This window comes from Eurytemora carolleeae, unplaced genomic scaffold (genome assembly GCF_000591075.1).
Source record: "Eurytemora carolleeae unplaced genomic scaffold, Eaff_2.0 scaffold635, whole genome shotgun sequence".
NCBI classification, from domain to species: Eukaryota; Metazoa; Arthropoda; class Copepoda; order Calanoida; family Temoridae; genus Eurytemora; species Eurytemora carolleeae.
Window position 1 is genome coordinate 79,393 of NW_019396549.1, and position 19,086 is coordinate 98,478.

Here is a 19,086-nt window from a genome sequence, read left to right on the forward strand (position 1 = left end):
GTTTCTGATTTAAAGGCTCAGTATAAATATATATGGTCTTCAATAGATTGATCTTAAAAGACTTCCTTCTCCACCCCCTTCCTTACACTTTTCTCCTATTATAATCCATTTTCATCATATCTCCCCCTCCCAGAGGCGTATTCAGGAGGGGGGGCTAAGCCCTAGACCAGTGAAATTTATTGATTTCAGGGGGTTTCATGCCCCAACGGGTGCTGAGCCCCTGGAAAAATTCATGAATACGCCCTTGCCCCCACCCTCCCCCTTTACCTACCTTTTCCTTTACTTTTTAACCCCCCCCCCCCTTCCTCTCTTTAAATGCAAATATTAATTGTGCTACTGGGTTTGGCTAGGTCACAAGGCCACTACTAATACAGTAGTAAATTTTAAGCACATACAATTATGTATATCTTTATTCAACGTTAGACACTGTTCAATGCATCTTTTTATTTTGTATAAATATACTACACTTTAGCTGAGCTGAGCTGAGACTTCTAGAGGTACCCCTAGGAATATGTTAGCGAAACTTATTGATCACAGTGGTACTAGTTAATTTTTGAACCTCCATTTCAACCAAGCATTTTTCATTTTTGCAAAAAATGAATTTTATGAACATACTTTAGAACTTCAATGAACATGAGACACGTCCATTGTGCGGTGCCTTCCTATTCTATAGTTTTCTGGTACTCACTGTACCTTGTTGTACCAGACTATGAACCTATTCTATAGTTTTCTGGTTCTCACTGTACCTTGTTGTACCAGACTATGAACCTATTCTATAGTTTTCTGGTTCTCACTGTACCTTGTTGTACCAGACTATGAACCTATTCTATAGTTTTCTGGTACTCACTATACCTTGTTGTACCAGACTATGAACCTGAGATGCTAGACCCAAAGTTTAGAAGCCGGATGCAAAGTATGTTGGCAATTCAAGTACTCCAAATAAATGTTCAAAACAACCACATTTTGGCTTTAACTGCCTTGCTCATTATTGGCTTGAGGTTTGGGGGGTGCGGCTCGGCGTTATGTAAAGGAGACTTGTGGGGGGTATTATTAGGCTATGTAGGGGTGAGGGGGGGGGAGAGAGAAGGGGGGTTATGAAAAATGTTGGTGTTCAAAAAGAGTGGTTGTAAGAACGTCTTAATTGTTCTTTAAAAATAGAATTCTATAAATGGAATGTTCGCGAAAAATGAAAGGGGGTATAGGCTTACGGCGAAAAATTAGCGATGGTGATCGCTACTAATCTTACTTCTATCTGTTGCATACTAAAGAACGTATCATCCATACAAATTTAGAAAGTTGCAATATTCGACTCGGATCCGCTAAAAAATCAATTTAATTCCAAACAAATCATTCAGATATTACATCCTTTATTCATCGATTATTTTTCGACGCATTCGTATACAGTTGATACTTTATAATATTCTTTATTTGTTTTATATATAATGCAATTTAAACGACGAATAGTTGGCAGCTAGGTATCTCTGCTCTCGATGTTTTTCCTTGGTTCCAAGTGGCAGAGACACCTAGTGCATTAAGGGCTTTTTTACCAAAATAATACATTTAAACTTCTTTCTAAAAATAAAACATTTCTGTATTTCATTATATGTAAAATTTTTGCTTATATTCATATTTAAGTAATATTTAAAAGACATTATGTTTTGGCGACACTGACCCCATTTTTTGGGACACTAGGTTTGTACACTGTTGACGGCAAAAAGTCCACGAAATACGTCGAATTGATGCACAAAGATCAATTAATTCACGACAAAGATCCTTTATTCTTGTTTTTTTTTCAGAAATATAATTACCTTTTCACCGGTACTCCGCAGTTCAAAGGTCCTTTGTACAGCCAAGTGCAGGGGAAATGCTGTACGACTCTGTACACTAGAATCCTGTACATGATGTAAGGGTTTTACATGATCATGTCGAAGTCCAGCTATAACTTGGATAATGATATTCAGGTCAGTAATACAAGTCGATAAATGTAAAGAAATGGAGTCCTTGCCACAAACTTAAATGTTCTAATCCCAATATCTTCGCAATTTCCTGATCAGTGTTAACTTTTAGCATTTTAAGCTAAACTTATTTGATCTTCCAGATTTTAAATATCTAAGATCAACGACATTGAGTTAAAAAACACTGGATTTGTTTGTGGCAAAGACTTAATTTATATATTTGTTCTAATATCAAACATTTTTTCGAGACAAAAATATAGCTGAAAACATAAAGAAATTGACGCAACTTGAAAATACACTTTAATATGTTTATTTATTCAAATAGCTCTGTACATAATAAGTATTGTGTAAAGTATATGATAGATGATATTATTAAAAAAATAAAATACTAAAACAAGTTGTTCCACGAACTATACATGAATAATAACAATTATGAGGGTAATTCAACCAAATTGAGCAGATATATTCATATGCAAAGGTATACCGTGAATACTAATGTTACCATTTAACCATTTTAAAGACTGGTACTTTTGAAACCCCCTGGGATAAGCCTAAGATCACCATGAAAGGGACTTAACATGTAGTTTCAAGTAACTTTCCGCATGTCTGATTCACAATAACCCCCATAAAGTCTAAAATTTTGGCCCTAAAAAAACCCTGTGAAAAAAGTCCTTGTTGTAAAAACTATCTGGAAATAAAGTCCTACCATTTTAGTACTTTTTTTAGGACTTTTTTTCTGGTTCCAGTAGTATGATTTTATACAAAAAGTCTCCTGAAAAAGTTCTCTTATAGTGGAAGATGACAGGGAACAAAGGATGTTTCAACCATGGAAAGGGTAAATTCAATATGCAGATGAATAGAATAAAAGTTTTTTTTATGAAAACATCTCACACTTTTTTCCTTGTTTTGCTTTGTTTTGTTTTTCAGGACTTTAATTCCTGTGATCTTAATACCTTGAACTTTATTGGCAGCCTCTATATTATAGTAGAAGAAAAGTACTGGGAATCTAAAACGTTTTTATTTTCCAGGTTTTTTTCCTGTGACTTTCTTACATAGATTCGCGAACTAAATGCAAATACGCCAAATGTTCCCAATTATAAAATTCCTATAAATTCTAATACGCGGCCCAATCAATGCGGGTTTTTAAAAAATCTTATAGAAAAAAAACAACAATATTTTGACACATTTCATAATATGAATTCTGTTGTATCAAATAATCTTAGTTTGAAATATCACAGGTTTGTTCCGCCAGGTTGCAACGACAAGGGGATTAGAAACGCCAAATCCCTGTATTTCTAAGCCCTTGCATGAAAAAGTTGCCTGGATAGTAATTAACCAGTTCTGCATCGTCTTCCTCTTGTCCTTGGATTTGCCGCGTCTATGATTGATGAATAATCTAAGATTAATGGCGCTAGTTGTCGCTAATGCAAATTTATGATTGTGCAGAGAGAATACAGAGTATTGACCACCACTCACCAGTCTCAAATGTGGTTGTGTCCCACAATTTTGGTAAACCAAAAATCTGAATCAGTCAAACTTGAGAAAAAGTGTAAATCGGGAAAAGGGATCCATATCATAGCTAGAACGAAGGTGTTTAATTAAAATAAACGACTAAGGCTGATTGGTAAATATTTTTTTTCTTCTACAATTGAACAGTGGAGTACAGTAATGAGATGCTTTTCTAACACAGAATTCAGCTTAACTCTCACATTTGTCCAAGTTTGTGCTATAAAGTAAATATTTTACATTAGCTTGAAAATTATCTTATTTAGTGGAAAGGGTTTCTGTACAATGCATGATTTCGGTGTTTCATGTTTATTGGACTTTTTGAAATCACATTATCATGAGTATAACAGTCTTATTTACTTTACTGAACTGTTTAGGATATTTGGCATTTGTATGTGCACTGTATACACTGTACAGATTCTGTACACGTACAGAAATATACTTATTTTTTAGGTGTTCAGTTTATTCTTAATTAAACGCTATGATATGATCAAAATCTTGCAGTTTTTTATTTTTCAGGTTGTATTTTCAGGTTTTATTTCAGGTGGTATTTTCAGGTGGTATTTCAGGTGTTATTTTCAGGTGGTATTTTAGGTGGTATTTTCAAGTGGTAATAAAAGATTTTCGTTCAATCATCAGTTATGAAAAAAAAATGCATTAAAAGTTCAACAATCCTCGTATAATTCATTTTTACACGGAATAATTGAATGAATAGCTGATGATGATGATGATAAAAGGTGGATTTTGCACCAGAACATAATACGTGAGAAATCATGCCGACACGCACACGTGAGAAATCCATGCCAAGTCACCGACACGGACTTCCGGAACAGTAACTTTTTCAAACATTTATTAGTAATTGATATAGATGCAAAATCATAATTATTGGAAGAAATTGATTTTTATCAATTATTTTTATTTTTATTATTATTATTATTATTGCACTGAATTTTACAAGTTCAAATGTATATTTAGAGAAACCAAAAAAAAGAGAAACAAAACTAAGAACTATCTTTTTACAGAATAAATTGAATTTCTTTTTTTATTCTTGTGTTATTTTTATTATATTTTTCTTCACATTTGAATACGTTTATAGCTAATAACTAGTTATGATTAATGTTTACTATCGGTCAATTAGTTTCCAGAAAATAATCAGTTACCTGTCAAACACATTAATAAGTTTATTTGGTGTTGTCTTTTTATATTTAATTAGAAAATATTGGTGTTTTATTATTTTAATAATAATCATCGGCAAGAGCAAACATTAAGAAAATATTTGTACTTTACAAAATCAAAAACATTCAGTTCCTTGTTAAATGCTTGGCTTTTAAACACGTCAAAACTATTCAGTAAATTGAATTTAAATGTGAAATATTATCATTTTTAATCTTAACTCCTATTAAAAAGCTATAAGAAAAAGAAATGTTTGAATTTCTAATATGAAACCAGATAAATTTGCTTTTCACATACATCACGGGCAGCCGTAGTACATTTGAATTTCCGAGCCGGGTCAACCTTTCCGGTCCCAGTTAGTACTGTACCTAGCTCTAAGGACAGGACTAGCCGAAGCAACAAGGTTGACGCGGTCAAATTTTATGCTTCATATAGGCTTTATTTACTTTTATTAAAGGGGCAGATTTGCGTGACATGTACGTAAAAAATCTAGAGGAGCTCCGAGGTCACAAAGTCGTTGTTATGCTTGAATTTTTCTTGTAGTAAGTTTAGCTCTAAATTGTTACGTTAGTAAGTTGCAATAATCTTATCCGCGTATACCTTGATTAATTTCGCAGATTTTTTTTCTGTTTTCTCTTTGTGGATTTCAGACCATTTTTGAAAAATGAAATTACCCTTATTACTTTGATTTCAACCGGTTATAAATCTTCAACCCCTAGGGTCAAGTATAAGTTACCACATTTAATACAAATAAACAGACAAGCCAAAGTTAGTACTGAAGAAATATCCTAAATCAAATAAAATATTTATTCTATATATCATGTGTCCGAATTTAATGAATTTGAGCCGCGACTTAAATCTGCCAAAAGCCGGTTTCAATTGAGCGCCGGCTTAAATCTTGAAAAATGTAATACAATTTTAAGTGGAATCAACCATAATTGAGCCGAGGTTTAAATTTAAGCCGCGGCTAAAATTCTTTGAATTCGGCCTCTGATGTTTTTGTAAAAAGTTTTGATCATCATGGTATACAAAATCCAACTTTTCTCTCTAGAAACACAGATACGAAATTAAAATTTTTAAACAATGAATTAACAACCTTATACAAAGTCAAACTAAAAAAAACACAAAAACACAATTGAACTAAAAAAAACTTATTATTGTTTTTTTTTTCTTCAGAAATTCTCAGTCTAATATTTCGATACCCCCCCCCCCCCTCTCCTTTTATGTGTAACATAAATATTTTTCTGTATGAAAGGGGATAAAGCCATGAAAGATATTCTATAAATGTTAAATGCATGTCTCTAATAAGCCGATAAATCTGATTTTATAAAACTTTCTTCTTACATGCAATCAACTGATTATCATTTTATTACTTTTTTTTTGAAAATATTAATATAATATTTTCTTGTGTAAGTTCTATATTATAAAGTGATTTAAAAGACATTAGACACGCCATTCTCGTCTACATCACTACATCAGGCTATTTTTCAACCTAAAGTAAAAAATAATCATTCCAACATTTTTTTTTGGCTCCGTCAGGTCAGACGCATCACAGAAATGGTTGAAACGTGTTAAAATCTAATTTAAGAATATTTTAGAGTTTTTAATTAAACAAAGAGCTGTGAAACAGTAATTTTATTTTTACAATTTTTTAAAAAGTACTTTTCTTTCATTTTGGACAAAGCATGAATTAAAATTTGCTTCAGATGGTTTAAATCAAGGTTTAGAGGATTATCATGGATGATCTTCAATATTCTACACATTAAACTTATTTATTTACTTAACCATCCCGATTGGACTAATTTGGTCTATCATAGATTGCTCTCAATAAAATCTTCGGGGGGGGGGGGGATGAAAAATACTACCCCCCTTAATTGTGATAGGGTTAATAACTTTTCTCCGGTTCTCTCAAGATAAGTGTACAACGTACAGTTAATATATCTAGCTGGGTGTCACTATAGTTTTAGGAGAAGTAAATTTTTCCATAGGATGTTTAGCTACGATATAAGGATTCATCTCTTTTTTGAATGATGAGATAGATAGAAAGATAGATGATACTGCCAAGCAATATCTATTGGTTCAGAATAGACACCAAACACATCTCTGAACCCTGATTGAATCGCATACAAGTGTACATACATGTATCGCAAGCATATTCTGGTCTTGTACAGTTTATATATCTAGCTAGATGTACTGTATATCCTAGACATGTATACAGTTTATATATCTGGTTAGATTTACTGTATATCCTAAACATGTACATTTTAAATATTTAGATGTACTGTATCCTAAGCTTGTTCGGATTATATATCTAGATGTACTGTATATCCTAGAACTGTACAGTTTATATATTTAGGTGTACGGTACGGTAGGGAGGTTTACTCCTGGCTGGTATGGAGAAGATGGTATACAAAATAACAGGTAATATATACAGGGCTACCCACACAGGATGTTACTTCAGAGACGACATTCAGTCTTTGTACTTAAACTCATGATTTCTTACATTTGTTTCTTTCCATCGTTGTTTTTGTTTTTGTTTTTGTAACTAACTCAAGTTTTCTAATTCTTATATCTTTTCAACCTGATGGTGTAAACCTTAGATTTTGCTAATTTAGATAATGTAATCTAACAGAATTCAAAGTTTAAAATATCAAAGTTCAACGATATTGGATTGCAAAGATATAGGGATTAGAAAATCCGAGTTTGCGGTAAAAACTCAGTTCCTGTATTCGGTTTCATATTATAAATTCAAAGAATGTTGTTCTTCTCAAAAGCTCTTCAATAAAATGATCTGTGATAAAACTATATCGTAAGATTTGTCATATTAAAACAACTATCAGAATAGAAAAGAAGCTGGATTTCATCATTTTTGTCTGAAATTGATAGTTGCCTTGTGTAATAATATTATTTTGAAAACGTACAAAAAAATACGTTTTCTTATTTTTTTCTTTCATTTTGTTAAAAAACGGGTTTAGATCAAAATTTTAAAAATGTTGAACGAAAAATATCTTCATTATTTAATATGTTCGCACTTCCTTAAACTAATCAATCATTTGGTTTTTACAACGGATATCAAGAATTATAAAACTGGAAGTAAAATTAGAAATGATTTATTGGACTGAGCAGAAAGTTCCTGGATCTATATAATTTTATCATAGAACAGACAGACTAGAAAATAGTCAGTAATGCAATAAATCTAGGATGAGTTTTGATATTTTGAATTAGAAAAGAGTGGGAAGGTAGCTCCATAAGCCGCTTATAAATGCATAATTAAAAGCCCATCTGAATGCATCTCAATGCATAATTAAATACTTTAAATATTATCCCTATATCCTCATATCCTTTCATCATAGTTGTGTAAATACCAAATATTTCAAAATTAGATTATTTTATCTATTAGTATTCATAATTTGAATAATAAGATAATACGACATTGGTTTGCTAAAATATCGGGATTAGAAAATCAGAGTTTGTGGCAAAGAATAAAAAAAATAAAAAAATAAAAATCAGGAAATATTGTAAAAATGGCTTTCTTTATTTTTTAGTATCCCTGCTTATCCTAAATTTGCTTTCTGTTTCGCATAAGTTATAAGAAATTGTTATTTTTAATTTTAGTTTAATGAATAATTTATTCTCTAAACTTTAGTCTAAACAATTTTTCTATCACAATTCGTTGATTTTAAAATGTAAAACAATTTTGGATGATTTTTAAAAATTGTCAGAATAAAACAACTTTATGGAGTAAAGTCATTACGAAATGGAAAAGATAACTGCATGAATTTTCATTTTTTATGTAAATATGTTCAAACTGAAATTCAGTCTTTACCTAATTATGTTCATTGTAAACAAACTGACATTAACTACTTTTTCTTTACCATTAGAAAAAATTAAGAAGTTGCAATTTGCTATATTTTTTTAAATGTGGAAACAGCTGATTAAAGCCCGCCATTTTTTTATTTGCGGATTTTCGATCACGTGTCCTTAAATATGACCCTTGACAGACGCCATTTTGATCCTTTACATAGTACCCTGGGATACGCTCATAAATACGTTTGAAACCAAACAATGCAAGTTTGTTTCATAGCCTTAATCTGTGTATTGTACAATGTGCATATTTACGAACAATGTAAATACATATATTAGTTTTATGCGCAACTAGCAGTGGATAGGCATAAGAATATGATTTTCTTTCTAAACCGATGAGTTGGGGTTTGAGGGGGCGAAAAAAGAAAATTCCGTCTGAACACTTGCAACTCTATATTTGTTACAATTCGAATACCCATGCAAGCTAATGTCACATATTTATTACTATAATTCTGCTTGATCCTTTAGTCCAAGTTTGAAAAATCAAAAGTCTTAATTTTATTTGCCTAATATGTTTATCTATATTCTGTTTGTTTTCTGTTTTTATCTAATTAAATGACCACAAGGGAAGATTTGAGGCTTTCCGAACTTTCAATTTGAAAACATGCTCCCTCAAAGCCTAATAAGAAGGTTTGTGTAGGAAAAACATGTTGAAAATGATAATGTTTTCTGATCCCAGGTGTGCTACTGGATGTCTCAAGATTTCGGATCCGGATTCTTATTACACGGATTCAACCTCAGAGCAGAGGATGAACGAGGCCAGCTTTCTGGATTCATCCGATATCTATGAGATACCGGAGGGGAATGAGGATGAGGACGGGGAAAAGGACAAAGACAATGAAAAGGACAAGGAGAAGGACGAGGAGAAGGACAAGGAGAAGGACGAGGAAGAAACCAAAATTATTTCGACTGAAAACACAAATGTAGAAACTTCGTGTGATACAATTATTTGTGAAAAGTCTACTGAAGATCTGAAAACAGCTGAACATGAAAACAGCCGCGAGAAAGAAGCAAAAGCTGAAAATGAAGAAGATGATGATTTTGGAGAGATAAAGAACAGTGATGAGAAGTATGAAGATGAAGAAAAGGTTGACCAACTTGAATCTAGAATAAAAACTCTGGAGAATAATGTTCTTACTCTCAAAAAACAGCTGTTTAGCAGTTCCTTAAAAGTGTGCAATCAGGTCAGAATTTTTTTGTTTCTTAAAAATTTTATTTAAGAAACGTTACTCAATTTTTGTTTGTGGGGTCAACGGGTTAAAGAATGTTTTTTTTGTTTATTTTTAACTCATCGATTAGAAAAAATTAATAAAAATTAACATTGTGACAATTCTATGACGATTCTATTTTTTTAAAAATTTTATTAGTTTATCCATTTATGGAAATAGTTTTAATTTTCATGACAAGTCTGTTGGTTTATGCACAATTTTGTCTATTTTTATGGCAACTGATGTTGATTTATTTTTATGGAAACTGATGTTGATTTATTTTTATGGCAACTGATGTTGATTTATTTTCATGGCAACTGATGTTGATTTATTTTTATGGCAACTGATGTTGATTTATTTTCATGGCAACTGATGTTGATTTATTTTTATGGCAACTGATATTGATTTATTTTCATGGCAACTGATGTTGATTTATTTTTATGACAATTTCAGTTTTCAAAAAGAATGATATCAATGTGAGAAAGCACAAACAGTGCTTCCCAATAAATCAAAATATTTCTTGATAATTTACTTCTTTATTTTTCTTTCGTTGAAAAAAACGTCAAAATAGGAAAACCAAGAACCCAAAAAGGATAATTTGTGAATATACTGAGATCTAACTGTCCTTTAAACAAATGCTATGCGATAGCAAACAATGTACAAAACTCTTTCTTTTAACGCCATGATTGAAATAGAAATTAACGTTAGAAAAACGGATCAATTAGTTCTATATTTTAATGTTTAAGCTTTAGCCTTTTCAATGAACAGCTTGTATTTTATTTTATTTCTAAACCTTATTTTGAAAGTTGTTAAATAACTTGTTAAAGAACTTGTTATCTTCGTTATGAGTTTAACAAACTTTTTAAACTTATAATGAAACAATTTTGCTTGTAAGGTGTGAACCAAGGTTATTTAAACATTAAACTATTTTTTGTAACTATTGAATTCGTTGTCAAGGGTTTTTTATGGATTTAATATAGGAATTTGAAAAGATATTTTTCATAAAGGAATTGAGTCTTTGCCACAAATCTGATTTTCTAATCACTATATCTTTGGAACCAAATGTTGCAGACCTTAGATATTTCAAACTATGAATTCTGTTAGATCAAGTAATCTGAGTTTGAAGTATCAAAGGTTTACAACATCGAGTTCTAAAGATATTGAGGATTAAAAATTTGACTTTGTTCCAAAGACTCAATTCCTTTATATAACTTTGTAAATAATTTTTTTACAAAAAAGTGTACTTTAGTTTCTGAGAGGAACGTACGTAAACAACCTCAGTGATTCTTTTGATTTGAATATCAAAGGTCTACAACACTGGGTTGTAGAGATAAAGGAATTAAGAAATCAGAGTTTGTGGCAATGACTCAATTCTTTTAATGACTAGCGAGACATGGTTGAATGGTGTAAACAAAACAAAAAAGAATCACTGAGTTTGTTTACGTCCGTTCCTCCCAGAAACTGCAGTACACTTTTTTTAAATATGCAAATTATACAAAAAATGTTATGAAAAATATTTTTTTCAAATTCCTAAATTGAATCCGTAAAAAAGCCTTGACAACGAATTCAATATTTAAAAAAACATAGTTTAATGTTTAAATAACCTTGGTTCACACCTTACAAGCAAAATGTTTATTTATAACATCGATTGAACTACTTTCCTTCTGCTTGAACTCCCAGCATGAGAATGGTTGAATTAACTTTGTCTACTGGGTTCAGCTAGCTCTTCCTATTCATTAATTTTGGTCTATATTTTTATCGGGACACACTGTTTGTATATTTTCACATATATTTACACAGAATTTAATTAATTTCATGAGACCGAATTAAAACACTTTTCTAATTAAACTCATGAATACTAAATACTAAAATTAATTTGATTTTGGAAAAGTTTGCAAACGAATACATGTTACAGTCAAAGTTTAAATATTTATCAGAATAAAAGAATTTAAACTTTGAGAAAGGATTTACACCATTAATATTTAATAAAATTGTTTAGAAATAGATAACGAAAACGAGAGTAAAATATAGTCATATAAACACAAATTAGCACACAAAAAATTTGTTTTCATGCTTTTATCAATATTACCTAGTAATCTATGCCAAAATGAAACTTGTGAAGAAAAAAATTCTACTCTTCTAATTCCATATCTTCGCAACTTGACATTGCAGTAAACCTTGGACATTTCAAACGTTCTTTATTCGATTTTAAAAAATTCGTAGTTGTAGATATCTTAGGTCTGCGTGACATTGGGTTCCAAAGATATAGGGATTAGAAAATTAGAGTTTGCAGCAAAGACTCAATTTCTGAATAAAAATATATCTTTGTAAAATAATGAAACATTGAAAATAGTAAAACTTGGTTTGTAATTATTTTTGTTTGGTGGGATGATAAAGATTTAGTCGTATTTTATTTCTATGTAATAAATGTATAGATTGAGAAGTAGTTTTAATAGGTACGGTGAGTTCAACTTCTTTTGCTGACATCTCATCTCAACTAGGTCGGTCCTGGTTCATCTTCCTCTCTAATCCATAATGTTCCAACTCTGGAACAGATTAAAGGATAAAAGTTGAGCCACATCTCGTATTCGCCGCCGGTTCAAGTTGATGAGACGTGGTTCAACTAAATCTAGGACTTCATCTTATTGTTTATTAAATTTGGTTCATATTTGATCTTCTGAAGTGGTAAAAAAAATATTTCTTTTAGGAAAAATTAATTCGAGGATTACGAGCAGCTGAAAAAGACAAATTATCAAGTATAACCCTCCAACTTTTAGAACTTCAGGTATAAAGTAAAAATGTATCTTTTAAAAAATACAATATATATACAAGAGATACAAGAGATAAAGGGGTTAAGGGATAAAAATATGTTATGTACATTGTACGTAAATATGTACAAAATATGTTATGTACATTGTACATAAATATGTACAAAATATGTTATGTACATTGTACATAAATATGTACAAAATATGTTCTGTACATTGTACATAACATATGTTCTGTACATTGTACATAAATTGATTAAATAGCGTCTTCTTACAATCAGGGGCTTACGAGGGGGCACACATAAATAATTTATTAACACTTGTTGTATGGAAGTGTGTACATGATCGAATAGTTTACATAGTTAAAAAGGTATCAATATTTTTTTCAAAAAAATATTTTCTCAAAATGTTGCCAGGGGGGGGGGCACAAAAATGTGCCCCCCCCCCCTACACAAATGCTCTCGCACGCCCCTGCTTACAATTTTTTATATTACAATATTACAATACTTATGTGATCATGGTCTGTTTTATTTTTACGAATTTTTTTTTTATTTTTAAATCATGTTTACTGAAATTTTTTTTACTTTGTTGATTTAGATTTTTTCCTTGCTTATTAATTAATTATATGTAAAGTATTTCAATCTCTGTGTGTATGTTTGAATGTCCAATATGATCATTACACAGAAACCCCATGAACGGTTAGAATTGGGGAACTTAGTAGAAACACGTACGGAAATGTTTTGTATAATGAACATTTATTCAGCAGGCAATCCTGAGTTCCCTTTAAAATAAAAAAAAAATAAAAAAAAGGGTTTTATCTGTGAATAATTTTTTTTCTTTAGGATTGTGTGCATTTTATAAAGTATCTATAAATAAATCATAAATCATAAATAAATTAGTAATCTCTGTTTGCCTGTTTCTTTATTGGATCTTCGAGCATAAGTCATGAACGTTTTCGACCGATTTGTATCAAATTTTTATTGTGGAACTCGGTCGAATTACGGGAATGTTTTAAGTTCTATAGCAGGGTTCCCCCAAGTTAGTGATTTGAAATAACTAAAATGATTGTTTTTAATATAATTGTTAAAATATTGTAAATTTTAAAAAACTTAAATGGTTTAAAAAAATTAATTCGTGTTATGATTTTAAATGATAAAAAATGTTGGTAACTTTTTTGTCCCATATTTAAATTGTTGTATACTATCCTTGATTTGAATGATCATCTGTTTTTCGTTTTATTGTTGGAAATTATTTTTACTTTTCTGTTTTTTTAAATCTTATTTTTTTAGTCTAATCTTCAGCGACGAGAGAAAGAGATTAGCAACGCTCTTCTCAGCAGGGATAAGGTTAGAACTCACTAAAGTCTTTAAAAGGGATTAAAGCATGCCAAAAGTAAAATAATAAAAGAAAAACAAATTTTCTAATCACTATATCTTTGGAACCAAATGTTGCANAACCCACAAAAATATTTTATAAGTTAAGAAAATGTATAACAATTAACAACAAAATAAAAACTTTTTACCACTAATAAATTTATCATTTATTAATTCAGTACATAAGATTTTTACATTTTATTTAATTGTATAAAATTTTTGCTTGTTTTTTTGTCATATAAGCAATACATATTTTGTCATATAACAATGTACATATAGAAAAATGTACATATAGTGCAATGTACATATAGTACAATGTAAATATAGTACAATATGCATATAGTACAATATACAGTGGAGATCCCAGAACATTCACTTTATTATACAGGGTGGCTAATATGTGATGAAGAAAATTGAATTTCAATAATAGCTCACATATAATATTATGTATATGCTAGATGAAGAGCCCGGCGTTGCCCGTGGGAAAAAATTTGAAAAAAGTAAAATGTTCACTTAGTACAATGTAAATATAGTACAAAATCCATAGAGTACAGTGTAAATATGTAGTAAATGTCGTACTCTTAAAGCTTCGTCCCAAACTGTATCAGTCCAGGTACAACCACTCCGCTATCAAAGTCAAACAGGACACGATCCACACGGCTACAATCCCGTAAACTATCAACGCCACTACCACTGGGTGCGATCTTGTTAGCTATTAGTGTCAATACGGTCACTACCTATTAATTGAGCTCTAAATGTGACACAGGGACACAAGCGTAGCTATCGGAGAAAGGGTAGATGCCGCAACCCTCATTTATCCGATGTACTGTATGTCACTACATGATCTATACCTATAACACCGATTCCCTTCTGTCCCTGATCGCTGTCCTTATTGCAAAGACGACGGATTACACCCCTTGGATAGCTATCTAACAAGCTATTAATCGAGCTCTAAATGTCACACAGGGACACAAGCGTAGCTATCTAACAAGCTATTAATCAAGCTCTAAATGTCACACAGGGACACAAGCATAGCAACAATTGCTCTTAGTCGTTCTATGGCAAATGCCCAGGCATGATCTCAGCTCGTATTATTATTATCGTATGGACTCAAATTGTTCTCCCCACTCTGTAATCAATGCGAAGTTTCTATATTAACTTATGTATTTGAAGTTTATATATTACAAGTTAAAGTTAATAGACGTAATTACAATTCCTATGTTGTTATCTATATCACATGATTAAGACAATCATGTTACGTATTACAGCACAGTTAAAAAAGACGCATTTAAGATATACGTCGTTATCTGTATCACATGATTAAGGCAATCATTTTGTATGTTACAGCACAATCAAAAAGACGCATTTAAGATATACGTCACTAAATATCACATGATTAAGCTAATCCTGCTACATATTCATTTGAAGCGCAGTTCAAATTAATAATGAGTTTTACATAGAAGTTTACAAACATAGATAGTTAATAATGTACAACGTACTGCAATTTACAGAATGTCGTGCTACCCGATATTCATTACGTATATAGTACAATGAAAATATAAAGTACAATGTATCCTTTACTCTCAGACAAATTAGAATCAATGGAATTTTAAACCCCCGAGGGATTCAATGATAAACCCGAGGGCAGAGTAAATGACATTCATTTGTATAAAATAACAAATTATTTTTATTATAAATAAATAAAAATTGTTGCATACCAAAAAACCAGCTTTTTATAAAGGAATGTATATTCAGTAAAATGTACATCCAGTACAATGTACAATATAGTACAATATGTGCATATATATTGCATAAATATGATCAAAAATACAATCTTAATAATTTCCCCTGGGAATTTTACTTATTGTTAATCAATCCCTTACTAATATAAACAATGTAGAATATGTCAAATATATCAGAAATATTGATAGTAATATCAATCTTACACAATCCAATATCTAATCATAGTTTATGTATTCATTTGTATATTGAAAAAAAGCTCAGAGAGGAGGGGTATTTGGTACAACCCCCCCCCCCATATATCTTAAATAATAGCCCTCGTATCTATAAAGATATAAAAGAGTAGCAGTATAAGCCTAACAAATATAAACCTAAATATGAAATATAATTAGTTTTCAAAATAAAAACATTGATATATAATTCATATTTCATCAGGCAAAGCTTTTAAGGGTACCGTAGTGATTCGGGCAATGCAATCTTGAATTTGCGCTACCAGCCCCTTAAAATGAAAATGATATATGAAAACTCGAATCTGTTTAGAGAATCCGAAGCCAGAGTAAGCTGATTGAAGAAATGATGCTCCAAAGATATAATACTTTACCAAAAACACTCTCCAGGAAAAAGTCATTCTTAATTTTCAGATTTTTTTAAATCTTTACAATAAACATACAAATATATATATTTGTAGATATGTATGTTAGCTATAGCTGGCCAAACAGCTAAACCAAAGTGGCAGACATCTGACTCTGATTTTCTAATCTCTATATCTTTGTAACCCAATGTCGTAGACCTTAGATATTTCAAACTATTAATACTTAAAGATAAAATAAGCTAAGTTTGAAATATCAAAGGTTTGTACCATCAGGTTGCAAAGATATTGGGATCAGAAGATTTGAGTTTGTGGCAAAACGTCGATTTTTCCCAAAATTCTAAATTTCTCTTCAAATTTGAAAGATTTCACAGGGAACGCAGGGTACAGCAGCTAGTCATAAATAAAGCTTGTAAACATTTATTAAGCTGATACTTAATGACAAATATAAATGACCTTTCTTAGTGACCGTTGTGACCGACGTCGGAATAGTTCAGGACGCAGCGAAGACTCCGACAGCGGAGTTGTTGTAACGGATTCGGACTACAAGGAACAAAATATTATCGAACATGTTTAATATACCCAATATCAAATACCCTAAGAAATAATTAATATTCTTTTATTCCTGAGCCACAAGAGCCACGTAAAACTAGTTTTAACAATGTATATCCTGTCGGTATCGGCATAATTTTTATCTCTATACAAAATCCGTCGAAAATAGCGTGAAAGAAATTTACATTAATATTAAGAATATATTGTTTAATAAAAAAGCAAATTACCAAAAATCTTCATTTAGTGGGTGAAACTGGGTTCCAAATTACCGAAAATCTTCATTTAGTGGGTGAAACTGGGTTCCAAATTACCGAAAATCTTCATTTAGTGGGTGAAACTGGGTTCCAAAGTTAACCAGAGCTGAAAACTTTAGAATGGTGGATATCAGGATTAATGCTTAATACGTTCCTTTTCTTAATATCCAGTTCAAATATTGCTTGTTCTCCACATGAATTTAAACTCCAGATTTAAATTTAATGAATTTAAACTCGGATATCTGGATATTAATTTTGTATTTTGCTTTTTCTCTAATTATATATTCCATAAAAAGTACGAGACACGTAAAACCTAGGATGATCATTTTAGAAAATTAATGGAGTCTTTTTTGAGTGTACTGGGGTGAATTGTTTGATTAGCCAGTGGTGAGCCAGGAGCTGCCGACCATAGTATTGTTCGGTCAGATCCTGTCCGCTATTAAGACTGAGTCCTAGATTCTATGTACTTTTTAATTTTTAGATTTTATTTTTTATTATAATAATACAGACTGGTACAGTCATAAAAATAATACAGACTGATTTAAAGTTTTATTTTGTTAGAAGGAGGATATTCGAGTAATCAGATCAATATCAGATGTTGTTAAAAATTCAAGAGTTGGAAAACTATTCTCTAGAGAACTACTTTTTAGGTTAGAAAAATCAAAAAAATAATAATAATAATAATAGTAACAATAATAATAATAATAATAATAATAATAATAATAATAAAAATAATAATAAAAAGTATGATAATTAATTATTTAGTATTCAAATTAGATAACCCCAATGATGATAAATTTTATTAAAGTCATATAGCTGAGTCGGAGACAGACAGTACGCTTAGTATCAATACAGAAATCGAGTTTAGGTAAATATAAATCAATTTGATCAATTATTAATGATAAAATCAATTACTTGTTGAGTTGAAATTAGAACAATCGTAAAATTAATAAACCAATAATCTACATTTGTTACAGACAGAAATCATGATTTAATTTGAAGACTTTTTAATTTAGAAAATCCGAACTTTTCTTGACTGGGTCCCCAGATTCTTGGAGCCAGGATACGGGGGGAGGCTTGAACACGCCCCCTGACATAAGAACGCCCACCCAGAGGGCGTATCTGAATCACCGGGGCGTAGTGAAACCCAAGGATGTGAAGTACCGGAGAATTACAAAAACCAAATCTAGGTCAATGGAGGAACTCAGAGAGAAACTAAGGTAAAGTTTTATGAAGAACTGTTTATAAAAAAATACAGAAAATGCATAAATCCCATTTTTGTTAAATCAAGTAAATTGCACGTTAGTTTGAAATCTTATATGTTTTCCATTATAACCCTCGTATTAAAGAGTTATTGAGAAAAAAGTTTTAATCTCTAAAATCCACTAGATAATGAAATTATGTCATTGCCACAAAAAAAATGTTCTAGCTCTTTGTAATTTGCAACCTGATGGCGTAAACCTTTGATATTTCAAACTCGGATTATATAATGTAACAAATTTTATAGTAAATAAGGGATAAGAAAGTCAGAGTTTATGGCAAAGATTCAATTACTTTGTGTATATGATTCAATCAGAGGAAGCTCGAATTTGGGGCATTCAGAACATTCTTTTTAATTTAATATTTTTTTTTCTGAAGATTTAAGCAATATTTCCGTTGATTGAAATTTTGTTTTTTAAGGATCGAGTCTTTATTTGAAGAAGATGCAGATTTCTGAGAAACGTTCCTCTTTGTTTTCAGTTTATCAGCAAATCATGTTCCCAAAAAACAAGATGAGACCTCACACCAGAATCGACTCTTTTTAATTTTTTTATTATTGTTAACTTACAATTAGACCCCTGGGCCATAAGTAAACAGACTTTCACTTAAAAAGTCGTACTTTTAGCTGGTTAAAATATTTGCTTTCTAAACAATATCAAATTCCCTTTAGATGGCTGAAATTTTATCTTACTATTCCACATTCTTATGGGCCACACTGTATGTTTATGCAATAAAATCATTGATAGGGAAAGGTGTCAGTTAAAAAATAATTGGCCTTATCAGTAAATTTATATTCTTTATATTACACTGAGGGAGAAGCAATAAATATATATTATAAAGATTT

General features: G+C 30.9%; 1 protein-coding gene and 1 long non-coding RNA gene across 2 annotated transcripts; both read left to right on the forward strand.

Moving 5' to 3' along the window:
• Positions 1 to 1,800: 1,800 nt before the first annotated feature.
• Positions 1,801 to 7,055, forward strand: LOC111705326 (uncharacterized). Its single transcript, XR_002765989.1, has 2 exons — positions 1,801 to 1,961; positions 6,991 to 7,055. It is a non-coding gene; the product is annotated as an uncharacterized LOC111705326 (long non-coding RNA).
• A 2,002-nt stretch (positions 7,056 to 9,057) lies between these two features.
• On the forward strand, positions 9,058 to 18,744 carry LOC111705327 (E3 ubiquitin-protein ligase BRE1A). The gene is made up of 9 exons (XM_023477826.1): positions 9,058 to 9,682; positions 12,414 to 12,491; positions 13,764 to 13,820; positions 16,128 to 16,204; positions 16,642 to 16,726; positions 17,544 to 17,632; positions 17,791 to 17,850; positions 17,999 to 18,202; positions 18,663 to 18,744. The coding sequence occupies exons 1-9, from the start codon at positions 9,146 to 9,148 to the stop codon at positions 18,697 to 18,699; spliced, it is 1,224 nt and encodes a 407-aa protein (XP_023333594.1). The 5' UTR covers positions 9,058 to 9,145; the 3' UTR covers positions 18,700 to 18,744.
• Positions 18,745 to 19,086: the final 342 nt, after the last annotated feature.